Genomic DNA, 21,937 nt, shown 5'->3' with positions numbered 1-21,937 from the left:
CTCAACCCCGCTATCCAATTCGACTATGCAATGTTCCGATTCCACATCCGCACCGGTCAGCACAATGTCCTGTTTGTCATAATATAGTCGGTACTTGTAATTGTTTCGTTATCAATTAGCCCGAGGAAATGACTTTGATGATGAAAATCTTGCTTTTCATTTGGATTATTTATATTAGAGCAATTTAAAAAAAATAAAGGCCCAACTTTTAAAATTATATACTTTAATAATTTTATTAATAAACAAATTCATTAATTTGTCTGAAAATTGAATTTTAAAACTGAAATTTACATATGAAATATACTTCAATTTGCTTTTATCTTTTCTTCACAAAGTTATACTTTTAAAAAAGTCCCTTGTATATTATAAATATCAATTTAAAAATTATATACTGTTATAATTTCATTAATAAATAAATAAATTTAATTGTCTGAAAATTGAATTTCAAAATTGAAATCTGTATATGAAATATACTTCGATTTACTTTTATCTTTTCTTCACAAAGTTATACTTCTCAAAAGTCCCTTGTATATTATAAATATCAATTTAAAAATTATATACTTTTATAATTTCATTAATAAACAAATTTATTTAATTGTTTGAAGATTGGATTTTAAAACTGAGATTTATATATAGCTCACCTGTCGTGCAAGTAATATAATATGTTACAATGCTAATTTACGTGTCTGTCATATCAAGCTGTATAACAAGCGGCATAATATGTAATACGTGCTACTCGCAGACGATTGATGCGAATGCAAAATCAAACTTGGTTAACTAGCAGCTGGGTTACCGCGCGCGAGCTTCACCGTGTTCTGAAAACTCGTTAGGAAATGTCCGTTAGAAAATCCGCGGTGAGATCGGAGTGGAGTAATCGTAACAGCAATATGTTCAGTCATTCGACTCGGAAATGGAAAGGCAGAGAGCCTTCGCACGCAATAGACGAATCGTTTCGCGTCGAATCACGTATCGCGTGCGAATCGTTGACTTTCAATTTTCGATGCATCTAAGAAGTACCTCATCTGATGAAAGTAATTTTGGCGTTTTTAAATTCGTGTCGAAAAAAGATTATGATATTTCAGACGATTTTTGAAAGTCCTTAACAAAATATTTAGAAATCTTATGAAAATAAAAGAGCCGACTATAAACTCTTTACGTTCTAATTTAAGTTTGATTAGCTAAGCTCTTTTAAACTTCTATTTAATCAGATTAATCTCTGTATCAATCTCTTATTGATACATAGAATTGAATTTCTGCGCGAGAGAAGATTGCAGGACGCGATTTCATCGAGTTGCAGTTATTAATGGAAATAATTAATAGCTGCTCTATCGCATACAGATTATGCCCTTGCATCACGATGGCAAATTACACCGGAATGTGTTCTGTGTGCCGACAAGAGATTACTACGTCCACTTCGGGATGAAAATCGAATTTAATCAAATCTGTATTGTGCGATGGATATTATTACGAAACTAGAGCGATATTCTGGATTTCGGTTACAAATCCGTCTCGTCCGATCGAGCGAAGTTTTTCGATTCGCATATCGTTCTTTATATCTCGATTGCTTCCTTAATTTCTGCTGAATGTTAACGTGAAAATCTAAAGCTTGAAGCAATTTCGTTTTTGTTTTGCCCCATGTATTTGATACAAGACTCGGTGAAAAGCGCAAAGTTAAATGAATTCACGCAGAGGTTTATAAAAGCAGACGTAAAATACTGCATGTTTTAATTACCAACTATGTACTGTAATATTATAAATCTAGCTATTATATCTTATTATATCCCTCCGCTCTTATAGGTGTATGCATATTTCTCTCCGGATTTAGAAACTACTGCCTCTAATGACCTGTGCGTTGTTGACGTAAGTAAGCTACGTAAGATCTCGCAGTAATTCTTCATCGGGCAATTTCTTACGTCGATATCGCAAGACTGATACATTTTCTATTTTAATAGAGATTTTTATCCTAACAACTATTACACACAATTAGAAAATAACGAACAGCTTGTGATTAAAAAAAAAAAAAAAAAAAAAAACTAACTTTAGGAAAGAACAATAAATTCTAATTCTGTTAACTCTCTCGGACTTGCTAGCGTTTAAATTTTATTGACAGATTTTCTGATTAACGTAAATTTCTTTTTCAAACAAAGAAGTAAATTCTTGGCACACACAATTACAAAAATCTTACTTGGTGAAATTTAAATGAAATTTATGATAATTTTTAATTGGTATGCAATTTATATTTTTCAAGATTGTAAAGTTTCAGGAAATACAACAATTAGTTTAAAGCCTCGAGATTTCGAGAGAGACAATATGTTTATTTCATTAATAAAGCTTAAGATAAAGCTGAGATACTTGGCCTTTGATAAATGCAACATGAATACGCTCGTCAGGAATTGCCAGGATGCGCAAAAGAATTTCCATTGCATCTCATTTAAAAGTTTAAAATCATCCGGTTCTCGCTTCTTGTCGTCATAGAAAGGTCGCGCGAGCTATCTTTTCTTTTTTTTTTATCTCGCAATAGAGGATCAAGCTGGGAAAGAAAGAGCGTCTCGATATTGGAATCGCCGGCGAAAGGGATTTCTTAACAAACAATTAGCAAAACACCTTTGTAGATTAGCCTTATACCCCAATTTACTAATTGCTTTTTTAAAATATATTTAATCAATTTTGAACGGGGGCAAAACTCTCTAATACAATTAATAAAAATAATAGACATCAGATTGAGATAAATCAGGCGGAAAAAATAACAACAGAAAAATTACAACTAACAATAAGAGTAGTTACATATTAAATAAGATAACATTTATATGATAATTTTTAATTAAAACATAACCGTCTTTTCTTATCGATTTATGTACGAGACTGTTGAACTCGCCACGTCGATGATATATCTTTGTGGTCCATTCGACGCGACGGCGATTTCCGTCATCATTTGATAGGAATACAAAGGGCATTGTATCTAGATCGGTTTCCGTTTACTTGGCAGCCAGACTTCGATTATCCATCGAGTTCAATCAACCAATTCCGTTTGTCGCAAACAATAGCAATTACCAAGTTATGGCCGAACTATAATTGTACTCTAACATCAGATTGTCTCTTATTAAATTCGAATACAATGCCAAATATACTGATACAATGCAAATATAATAATCTATTCGTTTGATACTGACGCACACATATCACGATATTGCTGTTTATATTTACAGCTGCATTGCTTTTACTAGAATGCACGATTTATATGCAGATTTTACACGATTTCCTCTTAGATTTATGGCATTATTATCCCAATTCGCATGATTAAATTCTCCGCTCGAAATAATAGCTCTTTCGGAATACTGATTCTTTCTTTTGTCGTCTTTTTCTCTCGCACATTTCCCTCCCTCTTTGCCCCCTTTCCCCCTTCTGTTATTCTTTCAATACTACATTTCTTCTCCATTCAACATTGCCAGACTCGGGTCTCGTAAAATTCGAGTTTAAATACGCCATTGAGAAATGCATAATGCGATTGTTGTGTGTGCACAGAATAAAACCAGTTTCTCTCTCGCAATTTTCCAAACTTCAACTTTTCATGGCTATCATTTAGCCTGCTTCAATCCCGTGTAAATTTTAATGGCTTGCAATTGAACGAATGAAGAATTTGCGAAACGGGTTCTTTTCTCAAAGTATGACTTTTCGCAATTTTTTTTCTTTTTTTTAAGAAAGTTGTCAAATGCATAAAATAATTTTTTTTTTCCCTCTTAATTTTACTTACAAAATCTAGAAAACATTATATTTTCATTCTTGTAAACAGATATCTATCCCCTTGAATAAATGAGATTATCTTTCAGTTCCTTCTCTCTCATAATTTGCCGATATTTGTCTATTTTTTTAGAAAGCTTTCTTTAAACATCTATATCAAAAATTTTCGATTAGCTACATGCTTGTATGTACGTTGCATTTTTCAATTATCACGGTGCTCAATTATTATGGTGCTCTCTGTATGCACTCTTGCAAGTAATGATGATTAATGATGGTTTGCGCGATGTCCATTACAATGGGATTAAGAGAATGATGTAACGTATTCTAGCCGTGACGTCGCGTTACTCTCAATATTCCACGGCGAATAATTCAGAATTTTCGGAATTAATTTGGAGCGCGCGGAGCGTGACTTGCGTCGCGCATATATCTTACGCTCATGTACAAAATCAAGACCGTACATATTGTCCTTTGTTATATTTCTTTTGTTGTCGGATTTTCTGTTGCGAGAAAAAAATTTGTATTTCTCGTGAAACAATTTTTTATAAAATTACAGATGCTTTCTTAACTTTCACTTAATTTTTCGACCAATTAATTTTTCAGATTTGTATGTGCAATTAAGTATATAACTTGTCGTGAACGTTACATTGAGAGAAATTTAATTTCGAACTTAATTCAGGAATTTAATGTGAAACAATGCAAAAAGTGAACTTTGCAGTAAATGATCGTGCGCAATCTAATCCAAATATTTGATAGGATCTGGAGGAAAAACGTTTATTCCCTCCATTCTGTATATAACAACGGTTCAGCGTGTATTCTGTTCATTACTGCTGAGCTTGCACGTGGGCGGGCTTTATCTGCTTACGTAACTAAACAAGCAAGTATTTGCATTTTTTTTTTCCTACACAGTGTAAAATCACTCGAGCATGTAAAGACTTGATAGGAACAAAGAATATGGCACGTACCATATGCAAATATGTATGCATACATATTTATTTAAGGCGACTTATATATATATATATATTGTATACATATACATATTGGTGTCGTGTCTGACTTTAATGTCCGTTACTACTGCATCCTTAGATTTGTATTTATTTTTTACATTCAGCCCAAAATGTGATGACTTGACTTTAATTATCCATATTATAGTCTTTCAAAGAGATTACATTTAATCTTAAACTTTTAATTAATAACAAATATAGTTTTAATATTGAATTATTATTTCCCAGATTATGGTGAATAATAAATCTCAAATAATATGATCGAAATACATGTATACTGAATTATTTTAGTTACTATTGACGTTGCAAAAATATTAAACTGATGTTAACATTATTTATCCTTTTCATTAATACTAATAATTTACTTATAATTAATACTAATAAATTAATACTAATAATATTGCAACAATATTGCTAACAATATTCCATTACGATATTTAATTAGCAAACAACACGTTTCAATTAAACTTTATATTTTTTATCTTTTTTAAAATGTATTTCTGATTTTATGATGGAATTGCATGCGAGTAAATAAAGGGTTAACAAAGGTAATCGATGACTTTTCCCGAAGGGGTCCGCTCGTCGTCGCCGAGTACGGTCCTGGCGACAGACTGGCGGCAGAGGTCGCGACTCAAAGAGGCGCTCTCCTCCTCGTCACCAACGATGGGATGAAGTCGCGGCTTCTGCTAGTTTGCCTTATCGCGCGACGCAGTATTCGCGATCACTCGCGATTAACGCGGACCGTGTACTGTCATTATCATCTGTCATCATCGGTCATCAGCGCAGTCGACACGAGTATCTTGCGGAAGGAACACGACGATCCAAAATAGCCGGGAAAACACAGACGTTTTTCACGACGGTGGGCGGTGTCAGGTTAGGTTCCCGATAAGGGTGAGTCCGATAAATTCTGTCTATAAGCGTCGATTTTGACAACGTGGGTTAATTCGCGTCGTGTCATTCGATTGATTTTCCGTTTCTCTCTGAAAGTGACAGTAGCATTTGACATATCAGTCATTGATAGATAATTCGATTAATGTGCTGATAAGCAATCTTGGTAGGGAAGATTCTACGTCTCATCTGATGACAGGCACTGCTTTGTTTATGTTGCGCTTTTTGGGGGGCGATGTACATTTCTCTGCCTCCAGTGTTTTCGTCTTTTTTTTTTTTTTTCATATCAGTGCGGTCCATAAGAACGGGGGAAAATTTTTTCGGATGAAAATCTCTTTGGTGATCGATGAAAACTTGGCTATTTCTTTTTATTATCAAGTAAATGAAATAAGAAAAAAAAATTCAGTTGCTCATTTATGTTGTTTATTATTTAATTGACGTGTGCTATTTGTTTAGCAATGTTAACATCAATTAAATTAATATTATTGAAAACTTGTAATATTTCTGGAATTGTCGTCATTGTATCTTATTTTATTAAGTCATCAAATAATTACAAATTAATTAATATTACAAATATTGATAATTTATTTATACTACTTAGAATACTTTATGCTAATTATTCATTAGAAAGAATACTGATTAATCAAATAAAAATTTTGAAAAACTATATATATTTTACAATAATATTTTCACAAGAAGTATTGCATTTTACATGTGCATATATATTTTATCTGTCATATCACAAAGTATAAAGAATATATTTACATTATAATACTAAATGCAAAAAAGAGATTTTTTTTCTCTTAGTCGTTCATTGATATGTTGAAACTTATTAGTATCCGCGAAAAGGGCGAGGTTCACGAAATTTCGTAATCCAGGATCGTAACTAGAAATTAATTTTAGCAGGTGCGAACAATATTTTTGACTTTAATATAATATAAATTAATATAGAACGTTATACATTAGTATAAAATTAATAGCTGTTTATTTTTTATCGCAGATAATTATTGTAATTCGAGTAATAATTATGGTCAAGCAATTGTTAGGTTTAAAACAAAGTAAATTATTTATTTTTTTAAATATTTTTAAGAGTTAGATATACTTTAAATATTGATTTAGTGTTTTTATTTTATATTGAGCTTTTTATTGAAAACATGAAAATTAATCTTTTCATTATACGTGTTCCATATATCATACAGCCATTTTCTGTGATTGCCATATATCTCAAACTATTAGTAAAGCTGAATTCCTTATTCAAATGCTATGAATGCAGGTAGACTTAAATGCGACCGTCTAATTTTCAACTCGTAATATCAGTCGTTTCATAGAAAGTAATTGGAATTATAAGATCTATTTTATATTCAGGGAAACATAATAAGATATTATTTGATATACATCACCATTTCTTGATATCAGTCGTAAAATTTGCGAAATTTATTTTATTACTTATTAAAGTGCGTTTATAATTAATAATTGTTTATTTTATCAAAAATGATTGTAATTCGTGTCATAATTATAGGCAAGCCGAACATTATTTTTATCATATGAAATACTAAGTCGTCCTTGTTTCGATAGAACAACGAGAAAGCCGCCAAGCTGGCGAGTCTAACGAGCTGCGTGTCGACGATGATGGACGACGAGGAGCAGGAGGAACTCCGCTGCACCGGCAGCGACGTCGAGATCGAGGAATACACCGACACCGAGGAGTCGCCATATGTCGCTTATCAGGCCGGTGGCGATAAGCTGTTCGATACCGATCGCGAAAACTGGCAGAAGCTCCGCTTCCTGGCCACCCTTGTGTCCGTTGCAATATCAGTTACCGTCCTCGTTATCACGTATCCGCTTTATCTCGAGAGCGTTGCCGCTGTCTCCAGCGCTTATACAGGTAGACACACGCACATAAACGCTTATACGTGTATGTATACGTGTCTCGAAATAGGTACGGCACATACTCAATTGACGAGAATTGACCGATCGATTATAAGGGATCTTGTAATTCCGACTCTCTCGGAATCGCAGTTACCGCAAACGATTTATGTATTTATATTCGTGAACATTTTTACCGTGATCGCGCGCATCATATAACTCTCGCATTTCCAAAATTACAGCTTGCGCTGACTTGCGTAAATTATCCCCGCGTGAAAAAAAAAGGCAACTGAATTATGCAAAACAAATAAACTATGAGTATAGGCTCTCAAGGTCAATACTAATTAATATACAAATAGCAATTTAGAGCCAGCGGTGGTTTCGAGGCGCATGCTTTATATTAATTATGAATTAGACATTTGTCATATTTAAAAAAAAAAATGAATTATGCAAAACACTCGATCCTACCGTCCAATTATAGTATTACCGTCCAATAATAGATACTCGATATAGTTTTATGTCGTTTATCAAAAGTTAATTAATCGTTAATTGTTATAATTATAGTAAATTATGTTTCGATACTAGTCGTGAGCACGTTAAAAAAAAAAATTTGATAATATACAAAGTTTGGCACTACTACATTACTTCTCAATATTTCCGTGCTTGTACTAAATGCCTAAAAAATATATAAATATATTCTCAGTGATTATTATATAGAGATATATATTTACAATAATTATAAATTTTCCGAATTAATTAATATAATGATGCTGTGTATACTGAAAGTAAAAGCAAATTTTATTTACTTAAAAATATTAAAAAAATAATAACATATTAAAATAATAGTAATAAAATGTCTATCTATTGTAAAAACTATAGAAACACAATGTTCAGCTATTAGAAAGATATAAGAGAGTATTATAGTGTATAATAGCTGAATGATAATAGCAGTTGCCTGGTAAAGGAAAGATCCCAGGATTCCGTTTATCCGCATGCATGTATTAATATCTTTGCCTGTGACTTACTGGTTTAATGTGCTCCAGCGCATGCAAAAAGTCACTTCTAATGATCATAATTTTCTCCATTGTGTCGAAATCAATCTCTATCTTGTTTTCATCAATTTTTATGAATCGATTTATAGCAATGTTTATTGCGACTCTGATCAGAGCCTCTAATTCGGCCTTATTAAAATTTTTAGTTTGGCTCGCCGACTCTTTTAAATTCACATCAGGAGCAATTCCATTTATCCGCATGCATGTATTAATGCCTTTGCCTGCGACTTACCGGTTTAATATCATGCTCTAACGCATATAAAAAGTCGCTTCTATAAGCTTTTGCCAAGAGAACCTCTCTAATCTATGCCGGAACCGGCGTTAAACTGTAGATCCCATATGTCTGCAGAGAACTATAAAAAGGCGCACACCGTAGATATATGTAGAATAGAGAAATGAAATAGAGCCATTTAAGTTTTATTAAGATTAGACGTGTTTTATTAATTAATTTTCAATTCGATGAAAAAAATATCGCGATGATCTCGTTTCGGTTTTTTCTCGTTTAACTCGTAGCGATTTAATTCTTCAACGGTCTGTATGCCGTTTCACAGGACTCCTTTTCACTGCCCTGTGCTCCGCCTGCATTTTGGGGATAGTGTACTTTGTCGTGGACAGAGTGTCGTCGCCGCCGCCGCTGATACCGAAGAGCATGCGAGTCAGGATACCCCGCTGCGGCCTGATCAAAATAAGCACTCTATATGCTCTTTCGGGTATCCTAGTCACCCTATCCCTCGATCAGAATAGAGTACTGTGCCACTTACAGGATCCAATAAAGGGCATTACTCTCGTCTTTTCCCTCGTCTATTACTTCTTCTTTTGTCGGAAAAGTGAGTGTCTTAAAGTTGTTAGTCTGTTATATAATTACTATAATGAACGAAACAGTTTTGTGAAATTTTATTTCGCAGAAACTTAATATTATTTAGATGAAAAGAATTGGGAATAGATTTTTCTAGATATATATTATCTCTTTTTTTAGAATTTATATAAAAAGTTTCTATAAAGAAAGATTATATATAGAGATTCCAGCGCGTTTTATCTTTAAAATTGAAATTTATATTTAAATTTTAGAGATATATTTTTCAGACAAATTCTTTTTTCTCGTCCGTTTTTTGGAGTGAATAATTTTTCTCTTTAATTGTGTATGTTAATATTACGAGAGAAACATTTCCTGCGAGTGTTTTCAGTGATGAGTCTGCAGCGAATATTTTCGAGCACGACCATAATAGTGGGTCTATTCATAAGCGTCGATTATGGTCTTTGCGACGAGTTTCGTTGTCGTGGACGGGAGGTTTCCTCGCATACGACGGCCGCTGGTAGGGGATCCTGGGGCGTCCGAGCAGTCTGGACGTTCGTTTACGTGGGCGCCCTCGCCACCTTCGCTATGTTTTTCACCTTGCTCGAGCAGCATTACACCACTGGGGTAATTTAGCATCGACCCATTCGCCAATTGAAATTTATTCGTAGTATCCGTGGGATATTCAACGATATATACTGTCGTAACTCTTATTAAAACTAATCTTGAGAAAATTTTTTTTCTGATTCCGCGCGACTATCATTTCTCTTTCAGGGAAGATTAAAAAACAGAATTTATAAATTAATTAGACGAAGAGAGATTCTTTAATTGCCACGTAAAAAGAGTTTTTTCACTGTTTTATAAAGAAGATCGCTACCCTAATGCAATTTGGAAATTAGATCTTTTTTTTTCTTCTTTTTGTTGGAAATTTTTAAACGGATTATTTTTTTCATTTGACACACGGATTACTTTTTCGCGCGGTCGGCAGATTTTTATTTTCCGAACAACTGGCTGCGACTGACGTCTGCGATCTCTGTTTTCCAGCAACAAAACGTGTGTCAAATGTTGACGACGCAGCACAACTCGTTCTTGTACACGGTGTCCCGCCTGGTGTCCTCTCGTGATATTCGTCGTCGTGGCTCGGAAGAGGAGGGCGGTCGACTGCTACACGTGACCGATCCGGATCCCACGATAAAACCAAAGAGCTACCCCAAGCCACCGGTGATGCAAACTCTCTTTTACATACATGTCATCGCTTTTTTTGCCATCTTGACGTTCTGCTGGCTCGACACTTTGCCCGGCATCGGCAGGGTGAGTAATGTCAAAAGAAACATGTCTTTCAGGTGTAATTGTTGATGACAAGTCAATCTTCGCGGATTTTTTCTCGGAGATTTTCTCAACAGAAATATTTTATTTTCGATTATAAATATTTTTTAATTTGAAATTATACTTATATCGCGAAGAAAAACCAACTTTTAAGGCTAATATTTAGTGTGATATTTTTATTCTCAAAACTTAATTAAGAATTTAAATATTTTGAATATTAAATGTTATTAAATTTTTTTCTGACAGTTTACTTCAAAGTTTACTTTAAGTTTGCTATGTCATTAATAGTAACTCTAGAAAAACGCCTGCAATAAACGAAAATGATTATTTTATTTTCTAGAGAAAACTTTTATAAACAGTTAATGAAACTGACAGTTAAAGAAAATATTTTTTACTTAATTAAATAATTTCTTTTAATGACATTTCAGGGTTTATCGCCCGTAGAATTGTACCGTACCGTCGAGCAGGGACTGATATGCCATTTTAAAGGCGGCAAACTATGCTCGAACGTTTCCAGCCACGGATGGACTTTTCTATTTGCTTACATCGTCTTCTCGATCTCGATCCTCAACTTCCTGTCTTTGTGCGAGAGTGCAGTATTTAGCGTGGCCACCGCGACCGTGTCGCTTCCGTTGTCAGGTATTTGGTGGAGTATTTACAGGATGAACGTCGACATACATGGAGGTAAGTAAATGATGCATGCGGCGTTATTATAGTTTCAATTACAGCTTCGAAACTTGTTTTATAAAATGTTAATATTGGCAGATAAAAGCTATTTACACAAAGAATAAATAAATCAACTAGGGTTAATAAGAATATTTTCCGCAATTATGAATTTTAAATCTCTATATATATTTAGGAAATTTATTTTTCAAGAGTTTATAAAAATTTTTTAAATTGATTTCGTATGTTTTACTTTATCGCATGAATTTTAAATAACTTAGGAAAGAGACAGACTTAATTTTAATATAAAATATATTTTTCTCTTTAATTCTTACGTTCTATTACGAAGTCATATTTATTTACGACTCTCTCATAATACTGACGATTACATGTAAATATCTCCAGCTTTGCTATAATGCTTGAAAATTAAGTGCGTTTGAGCATAATTTGATTACAAGCCGTTTCTGAAGAGAACCTTGAAATAGGTTCCATCTCCTGGTCGCCAGGAGTGACGGGCGAGCTGATCTGCGCCTTACTTGGTCTTCCCGTTGTGCTGCTGGGTCTCGGTTTGCTCGTCAGATCGCACTTCAGAGACACTCAGCTTCCTTACCAGACTATTCAGCCGCCCGATATTCAGCCGCACGAGCCTTGTCACAGATGAATCTCTCTGTGGCCTCATTGGTGTCATTTGGTGTGGCCTCGCCACCTAGTCCATGCTAACGGTGATCCATATAAATGAATTCTGATTGATTCGACGGAACGATGAAATAAATCGTTCCTCTCACGTCGAATTGATCGGAACGAACGAGACAAAGTTCACCGAGCCGGAATAATAATGTTATTGTTGTATACTTGACAGATATATTTTATCGACTGTTTTCAGACTACACCGATGTTCTTCCTTCGATCGCGAGATCACGAAGGTAAAATATTGACTCGCATTTATATTTTGCCAATCTGCATACAAGATTACAAATTTCACTAATGTCAGTTATCTCCGATCACAATTTAATTAATTTTCTTTTTTTTTTAAGATAGAGAAAATTAGAAGAAAAATAAAACAAAATATTAAACTTTTTATTACTAAAGAAATATCTATTACTAAATCAATGTATTATATCTTTTATTTAATTTAATCATAATCATTGTCCATACATGTATGTGTAAATTAATCGTTGACATTATTCAATTTAGATTGAAATCAACGGGGCAAGAATTATAATGATGTAATGAATTAACAATAGTTCAACTGACATTGGTGAAAAATGGCCGAAGATTTTTGAACGGCTATATTGTGTTAAATGCAATTTATACGCTCGCGCGTCCGCAAATTTCATTTTTTCAAATGTGGAAAAATAAGATTGCGGCGAGCACGCGTTTTTGTGATAAGGAATAGCGCCCATATATCTGTAACTTCCTTTATCGTGAAAAAAAATACGGATAGTGCATGAGAAAAGAAGAAGAGAGCGATAAATGTTTTCTATGTATTTGCCAAACGTAAACGCGCGCGCGCGACAACGTTATAGCCGATTTATATTTTATTTTGATATAACGAGATGTTTTATATATTTTTTTGAACAATTTCAAACTATACGTGTATTGAAAATTGAGTATAGAAAGATAAGAAAGACAAAAATATAAGCGGAAAGTACTTTTTTTAGCTGCGAATCTGCGCGCACAGGAGCTCCTTTAGCTAAGAATATTGCACTCTCGCTTAGTTTCCGAACTCGAACGTGATCATTATTGAGAAAAAAAAAAAAGCTAAAAGTGAGATATGATATATTTTAATTATTTGTCTAGTCACTACGAGCGTCTCTCTTTCGTTATTTAAAACATACGCGTTTTTCTAGAAATATATGTAACTCTCGGATGAGACGTTGAAAAAGAGAAAATCTGATAAGACGATGAATTGATATAACTTTATTGCAATTTTTCGTTATAAATCGGAAAATTGAGTTGAATTTGAAATGACACTTTGGCACTCATAAGTCAATTTAGGTAATCTTTGTTAAATTAATCTGCAAGAGTTTATTAGACATAGTATCGTTGAATAAATGTAAGATATGAATGTTATGAGAATAGAAAGTACAGAGATTTCCTCGATGAAGTAGAATTATTGAAAATTGAATCGTCGACAGTTTAAATTTTTTGGCGATTCACGATTGTGTGTTTCATACTCGAGCCAGTTTCCTGCAACATTCGCAGTTCCTGTGCGCGCGGATTGTACGCGATAGAGCGTAGTGTATTTCGCCCAAACTTGCGAGAAGGCAGTACTATATCTGCTGCACAAATTTGCAGCCTCCACTTTAGCGTATCTCCTCCACAATGGGAGAACACTAAAGTGGTAAGCGCGCGAGCGAGATACGTGCGCACGCGTGCGTATGTGTGTGATATCTCTCCACGACGTTCCATTAATGCGATAGACATTATTTTATCGCAAACTTTAGCGCACAAACTGTTACGAACTAGTACGTCCTGGCCGTGAGCGATAAATAGCGTTTGCCCTGTAAAACTTTATCGTGGATGAAAAGTTTCCAAATCGCGTTAACCGCCCGTTTACGACGCGCCGTTAGCAAGAATTCCCAGCAAGGCATGTCTTCCGTCTCGTCAATCAGAGTGCCAATTACCCATGATTATACATTTTTCCATGTATTTTTAAGTCTTCCCCCTATGAAGAATATCTATTTTACAGATATATATATATACGATATTGACACACTTCCAACAAAGTTAATATTTCCCTCTCTGACTTACGGTCTAATTAACTTACAGCCTGAATTCAGTAATCGCTGCCAACAAACTACGCCGCGTGTCACTTTTGACATACGACAAATATATAACGACACTTACATATGTATTATTACTCTTATTATTATCATTATTATTCTTTCAAATAGTAACGCAACCACTATATGCAAACGCGTGAATACACTTAGCTCAAGTCGAGTCGTTCAAGACTCGTAACTTTTGGCACGAATAATCATTTTTTCGTTTATTCTGACATCACTCTGAGCCGCTTTTGAACTTTTGATTTTTTCTTTTGTTCTTTCAGAAACGTTTGATTACTTAATGATTTCATTCCGAGGAGGAGGAGTACAAAGATAGAGTAAAAAATTAAACATAAGTTTTCGATAAGCAACAAATGCAGTCTTCAAAAAACAATAAAAGATATACATGTTAAAAAAAAAATTTCAAGAAATTAAAAAAAATTTAATCACAAAGTATCTTTTTTCATAGATATACTGTTCGCTTATACATATATAATAAGTACAAATAAATTATGTAATGTTACAAGAATTTTCTATGGATTACTTTTGTTCTCGAGACTGTAAAAATAATATAGGATAAAATAGAATGATAAAATAGAAGTTTTACAATCATAAGAATATATAAACAAAACATTTCTATTATAAACATTTGGAATTTATAAAAATCTTGCAAAAAAAAATATCAATATAAAACGTACTACACATTTAGCAGTTTATGAAAGATTAATAAAAGTAATCCGTAGAAAATTCTCAAGTGTAATAGAAATACATAATTTTAATTGCATATATTATATGTATATAAGCAAACTATATATATATAGTTTGCTTATATACATATAATATATGCAATTAAAATTATGTATTTCTATTACACTTGAGAATTTTCTACGGATTACTTTTATTAATCTTTCATAAACTGCTAAATGTGTAGTACGTTTTATATTGATATTTTTTTTTGCAAGATTTTTATAAATTCCAAATGTTTATAATAGAAATGTTTTGTTTATATATTCTTATGATTGTAAAACTTCTATTTTATCATTCTATTTTATCCTATATTATTTTTACAGTCTCGAGAACAAAAGTAATCCATAGAAAATTCTTGTAACATTACATAATTTATTTGTACTTATTATATATGTATAAGCGAACAGTATATCTATGAAAAAAGATACTTTGTGATTAAATTTTTTTTAATTTCTTGAAAATTTTTTTTTTAACATGTATATCTTTTATTGTTTTTTGAAGACTGCATTTGTTGCTTATCGAAAACTTATGTTTAATTTTTTACTCTATCTTTGTACTCCTCCTCCTCGGAATGAAATCATTAAGTAATCAAACGTTTCTGAAAGAACAAAAGAAAAAATCAAAAGTTCAAAAGCGGCTCAGAGTGATGTCAGAATAAACGAAAAAATGATTATTCGTGCCAAAAGTTACGAGTCTTGAACGACTCGACTTGAGCTAAGTGTATTCACGCGTTTGCATATAGTGGTTGCGTTACTATTTGAAAGAATAATAATGATAATAATAAGAGTAATAATACATATGTAAGTGTCGTTATATATTTGTCGTATGTCAAAAGTGACACGCGGCGTAGTTTGTTGGCAGCGATTACTGAATTCAGGCTGTAAGTTAATTAGACCGTAAGTCAGAGAGGGAAATATTAACTTTGTTGGAAGTGTGTCAATATCGTATTCTATATATATATATACATATGTATATATATATATATTGGAAGGAAAACAGTTATACGTCCACATTTTTTACAATAGCAGTAATAGCGTTTTAAAGGAAAGTAACTAATTAACGGTTGACTGAGTGCAACGATAATAAAATTAGGTGCGCCACTCTCTCCGTCTCTTGCAGTCTCAGTAGCTTCGCCTATTATAAATCGACTACCATTGAATGTCGTAGTAGTAGTCTTCTTAACGAAGTTAATTATACTCTTGCGCGTTGTTTAGCATAAAAATAACTAAACTAATTGAATTGTTTTGGCGAAGAAAAAAAGCGGCATGTTCATTTTACAATTTTTCTTTTTTCTAAAAATCTTAACATTCCTTTATTTCAACGAAGATCGGCATAAATAATGTTTTATTTACTATTTTTAAATTTTTAATATATATATATAACTTTGTTTGGTACTCTTCATATTATTTTTTTAAGATGTAGTTTTTCATGAAATTGGAACTTAACTCCTCTTACGCTGCGCCAAAGCTTTCAATTTCAACGTGTACAAGAACAAATTTCTTCCGCATACACTTTCTACATATATACATATATATTATATAATATCCTACATATTTGTTAACTCTATTAAATACACAAATATGCGTGTGCGGCGGTTAGTGTGATAGAGATTCGATAATTTATTTATAGACGCCAATATACGTCGCACTTATATATAGCATAAAGCCAAGAACTCAGATGAAGGAATTGAAGTGCAATTTAAAGTATTGTTAAACTCAGTGTTTTTCCTTCGTCCTTAACTGATTCCACTAACGAGACCTTAATGAAGTAATATTTAATTCATGACGCATTTCTTCCATACGTATAATCAAGTATCAAAATGCAATAATCGAAACATATGTTAACTTCTTTGTTACAATTTCGCACGGAAACATATGTTCGATTTTTGCAATAAATAATAGCATTTTCAATTTTGAGATATATTCAATTGTAATGCAAATCTCTGTCGCGTTGGTTTCTTCTTTCTTATCTATATCTCGACGCTTTATCCAATTTTTATTATATACTGTGTGTCTTCCTAATAACGCATTGCGCAGAGTTCCAATCGTCGCGCCTTTAGAGAGAACAAATGTGCGCGATGATCATTGATAGTAATTATTGACAGTTTCTCGAATACGGAGACAAATATCATAAGCAATAGATCAATTTTTTCTATACAATAATTCCGTTGTCGGTTGTCGGAAGTCACGTTACATTATTCGCATACGACTGTTATCGTTTTCTGTGGCTTTATCGAAGTACCTTGAGACGTAATCGCGACAATTGCGATCCAGTCAAGATATTGTGAATTGTGTCGAGAATAATATACATTATTTATTGTCCGATATTTCGCTTGCAGTTAGTTACGGATGTCAGGTTGCATCGTATAATTTTGCGAGAAATTATTTAGGAATGAAAAAATGCAGTTTCGCTCAAAATTATGATGCTGTCTCCACGCAGTCTTCATAGTCTTGAGCGTTTCCGGTCACAAATATGATATATTAAATGTATTAATATATATACACATCTATACATACATATACTTATATAAAAAAGTTATTGTTATATTTTTTATCCTATCCGAAATATATCTGGTTTATAATTTTGATCAAAGTCAACCGACAGCGTAATTCTTAATTAACTAAATCTTTTTGTATTTATGTTACCGTCAGCAAGATTAATTTGCGAAAGAATAGATATTCTTGAAATTACGATTAAAACTAAAATATTGACATTGCTGAATATTATCTAAAATCATTTAAAGGAAGGCAGTGTGAATAAGCAGTCAGTTAGCGTTATTCTCATTGTTTTTTATGTTTGCAGAAATATAATCGAGTTAAATTAGAACTTAATTGTTTTCAGTTTATTAAACTGATTAATATATATTACTATTTAAATAGTTTCACGTAATATTACGTTATTTATCACATTATCATATTGGAAAATTTTCTTGCGTAACACTTTTTAATTAAATTATTGTTTTCCGTTTCAAAGCAAAATTGATTCAATTTTGACATACAGGCGAATTATTCTGTTTATTCAGAATGCAAGCAGAAATCTAATATCGTCAAGGTTTGCGAGCGACAAACTTGACCGTCCTGTGTACATCACCTATCCTGTCCGACATTCTTTTGCCACCGCGTATGTAATCTTCGTATCGCATCTCGGCGAGAGTCTCAAAGTTCAGCGTTTCCATGATTCGTTGGCTGTATATCGAGGCAGCGACGGCGAACACCATTTCCGGTCGCACGTATTCGTTGACGATTTTATCGGCTACGCAGATCTGCTTCAGCTTCCTGGCGCGTAATCCGCGCGCGACTTCGAGGCTCTTGTCCGTGATTTGTCGGCCGATCCCGCGAGCCTGACACTCTGGATCTGTGCCTATATAGAAAATTTCCATGGCACCGCGCGCGTTGTACTTTTGAAAGATGTCTACTCGCGATTCCACCTGATAACACGATTCTTGATAAACGATAAGCTTGTTGAAATTGACTATAAGTATTTTTAGATTAAGCGCGATTAAAAGCATATTGCATTATTTGATTTAATAAAAGAAAAAGGCGCGAGTTTTGCCAATAATTCGTAGATAACGAATATAGATGCATATACATTTTTTTTTAATTATATATTTTACAAAAATTTTTATATTTAATGGAGAAATATTTAAAGTCATTTCTTTATATTTATTACTATTTTAAGACTGAAAGATGAATACTTTAGACTTTTTAAACTTTAAAGCGTCAAACAAACAGAATTAATCATGTGATAAGATAAAGTCACTTTGCATAAGAATTATTTTGTTTTACTTGAGACAAATGTAAAGTGCCTTTAATTACAATGATGTATACAGGCAGCTTGTAAAGATTAATTACTATCACGCAAAAAGTTGCAATATCTGCGAAGTTCTTATCATTATTTACGAAAGAATTTTAAGATATCAAGGAAAGAGCTTGTATTGACATTGTTGATTGCAGCGTGTACAAAATAATTTAAGTAATCAACTCACGTCGTCGAGGAACTCAATCAGATCCCGGCACGAGCGATGTTTGATATTATTTTCTATAAAAAGAGCGAAGGAATCCGTTTCTCCTGGCTTAGGAGGCACCTGAAAATATAATTACATTTCGTGCAAGCTATAATAATTCTCCTCAACTTTATCTGTACTTTACGTACGCAGCATAATTCGATATGTCAACAAAAATATGTAATACTAGACAATAAAAAAACAATAACTCTTGATCTTAAAAATTTTCGCTATATTTTATGATCTCGCCATTATTTTTAATAATTAAAGAGAGAGCATCAAAGCACAAATCGCGTTAAGGAGGCACACCCGTTTGAAATTTCGAAAAATGAATACATTTTCTAGATTTTTTTGCAGAGCAATGACTTGATAAAAATTTTTAATTTTTTTACAAAATTCATACAATATTGTTAACTACTTAAATAAAAATTTTCAGTTTAAAAAAAAAATTTTTTTTAAAGTTATAGGAATATTTGCAGAGCTCCTCTAAATTTTAGGTGGTTTGCACGGTGTGCATGAAAATGTTCGTAGATCATATCCGAAATAAAAAATACAAGCTTTTTTTTCATTAAACATATTAATAGCTATCTGCTATCCAAGCGTTTTTTCAAAATTTTAAAAAATAAAAAAATGGCATGTTGAAAAAAAGTGTTTCTTTTTTAAGTATCTTTTTTGTTTATAAAAAAAAAAAAAATGGGGAATCGGATTAAAAAAAGGCTTTGTTAGCAGATGCGGAATCTTATTAGGAACTCGCATGCAAAATTTGAAGTCAATCCGTCGAATGTAGCTCGAGTGCATGAAAACATAAATTTACAAATATTCGCATAACTTTAAAACAAAAATTGTTTTTAAGCTAAAAATTTTTATTTGGGTACTTAATAATATCGTATTAATATTGTAAAAAAAAAATTTTTTATCAAATCGTTGCGCTGCAAAAAAATCTAGATAATATATTCATTTTTCGAAAGTTCAAACGGATATACCTCTTAATCAATACATTGAAGATGACAGCATCGGAATATGCGCGACTCTAATCGAAACTGATCTAACGTCAATGTAAATCTATACTTGTGTGTAACTTGCGTGTAACTTTGATGTAAAGCTATACTTGCGTGTAACTTGTTGAATGCCACGGCGACAACGCGGTCCGATCGATCGACCGCGATCACCGTGCATCCATCCTTGATGACCTCTCTAAAGACCAGTTGCATCTCTTCAGGTGCACCGGGATCCTCATACATTCCCATGCCGATCGCGATGCACTCTTGGCGCATTGATTGCCGTTGCACGACCATGGCGTCCTCGATCCGGTCCTTGCTGAGGATCCTGAATTCGATGGCGCCGGTGCGATCGGTGCCAAGACAGACGGGCATAGCTGATCTGAGCTTCGTCTGGAAGAAACGCTACGGCATCACTATAGCTGATCGATACGTACGCACGGGTTTACACTTGTCTTGCGCATCCCGTTCCGGTTTTTCTCACAAGATTTCGTACCGTGTCAGATCCGATAATAACATGAACTTTATCGAGTGTAAATTTTTGTACCATAAGCGTTTATAGTCAATTGACAGAATATCACGATCACTATGTAAAAAATATTTTCAAAAATATTTAAAAACTTTTCGCATACTTTTTTTTATAAAATACCACTAATTTGATTCACGATACGAAATTTATAACTATTGGAATACACACAGATAATTTTATATTACATAAATTATAAATATATTAATATACGTTTATAATCTTTATAAAAAATATTTTTTTTTGGATTATGGTTAATCGACAAAGAGGAGCGAGCCTTCACTTTGAAGCACTACACGAGATATGTCTAGACTCTATCCATATCTTCTCGTCTTACCTCGTTAATTCGCGAGCGGTGTCTTCTGCCAGCAGAGTGCAGGCATGCTCTTTGTGTGTAGAATAATCGGGATAAAAATTGTGTCGCAAGCTCCCCATTACCGTATGTTCCGCTTGATTACAGATACTATATCGTAGCAATATTTGATAACCGGTCACGTGCGTGACTATCGAGTAACTGTAAAACATTACGGTGAGATTTTCTTGTTATCGTTGTCATTTTAATTACTTTATTGTAGTGGAGAAGTTTTGCATCTTTTTTCACGAGTTTAAGATCGGAAGCGAGATTCTGATTTATTAATTTTTTACATGGTTTACAATTTTTATTTTACTTAATGATTAACATACAATTTAATTATATATAATATCTTATCGAAGATATTAATTTATTTCTTGATAAAGTAATATTTGATATAATATTGATATTAATATATTAATTGCACAGAAAAAAAAATTATAAATTATATAATTGATCTGTTTAATGTGTTTAGTAGTTATTCAGTTAAAGGAGAGATATGAGAAAAAAAAGTGGCAGAATTATCGAAAAAAATAGAAAATAATTTATATTCAATGAGTTTTCCAATATTTGAATAATATTAAAATCATTTCATCACACTTGTAACATTATATAACTTTATAAAACCGATGCTGCATTGATTTCGGTAAATAATGATAAAAGTAGTCTTTATATAACACATTATGTAATTTTGTAAAATGTGCAACTAATTCTACGATTATTGCCATCGCATGCATGAGATCTTGTAGTCTGACATATTTTTCCTCCTCACATTTGACTATATCTCTAGTGCATGTGTGTGTGATGTCATAGAATATCTTTTTTGAACATTATCTTACTTCTATTCCGGTATATTATCGTTATTACTAGCGACCTATTCAAGTAACATCAATGCGCAATCAATTTATCCATCCGCTGCGATATATTTTCATGCACTTGCATGCAAATGTAACATTTTGTAGCAGAGTATTATTAAACGAGTTGCACATGTTATAAAATGCAACATATTTTTCGATCGCTTGAAATAGTTTTTCTAGTTAATATACGATTATTCTTATTATATATTACAGAAAATCTTATTTCTCTCTCGAGAAAATTTCGTTTCAATCGCATATATAAGTTGCTCGCGAAATCGGACATAAAATATGAATATTTTTTAAAATAACAAGAGAGACTACCAGATAAATTACTTTGCATTAGAATTTCCCATGAAAAT

At 32.9% G+C, this 21,937-nt stretch overlaps 2 protein-coding genes across 3 annotated transcripts; one reads left to right on the top strand and one right to left on the bottom strand.

Annotated features, from left to right (window-relative positions):
- Positions 1-5,348: 5,348 nt before the first annotated feature.
- On the top strand, positions 5,349-14,026 carry LOC115235777. Of its 2 annotated transcripts, none has more exons than XM_029807746.1 (7): positions 5,349-5,612; positions 7,203-7,512; positions 9,097-9,372; positions 9,730-9,965; positions 10,383-10,649; positions 11,093-11,348; positions 11,813-14,026. In XM_029807746.1, the coding sequence occupies exons 2-7, from the start codon at positions 7,254-7,256 to the stop codon at positions 11,986-11,988; spliced, it is 1,470 nt and encodes a 489-aa protein (XP_029663606.1). In that variant the 5' UTR covers positions 5,349-5,612; positions 7,203-7,253; the 3' UTR covers positions 11,989-14,026. The 2 variants fall into 2 exon arrangements, with proteins under 2 accessions (XP_029663606.1, XP_029663605.1); XM_029807745.1 differs by having other exon boundaries at positions 5,350-5,630.
- A 1,270-nt stretch (positions 14,027-15,296) lies between these two features.
- Positions 15,297-21,688, bottom strand: LOC115235779. Its single transcript, XM_029807750.1, has 4 exons — positions 20,707-21,688; positions 19,958-20,236; positions 18,828-18,926; positions 15,297-18,269 (listed from the first exon to the last, which is right to left on the bottom strand). Exons 2-4 carry the CDS (start codon positions 20,216-20,218, stop codon positions 17,889-17,891), a joined length of 741 nt encoding a protein of 246 aa, XP_029663610.1. The 5' UTR covers positions 20,219-20,236; positions 20,707-21,688; the 3' UTR covers positions 15,297-17,888.
- Positions 21,689-21,937: the final 249 nt, after the last annotated feature.

Source organism: Formica exsecta, unplaced genomic scaffold, assembly GCF_003651465.1.
Source record: "Formica exsecta isolate Colony F162 unplaced genomic scaffold, ASM365146v1 scaffold235, whole genome shotgun sequence".
In the NCBI taxonomy this organism is placed as follows: domain Eukaryota; kingdom Metazoa; phylum Arthropoda; class Insecta; order Hymenoptera; family Formicidae; genus Formica; species Formica exsecta.
Note: the sequence above shows the minus strand (reverse complement) of the source record. Positions and strands in the feature narration are given on the sequence as shown.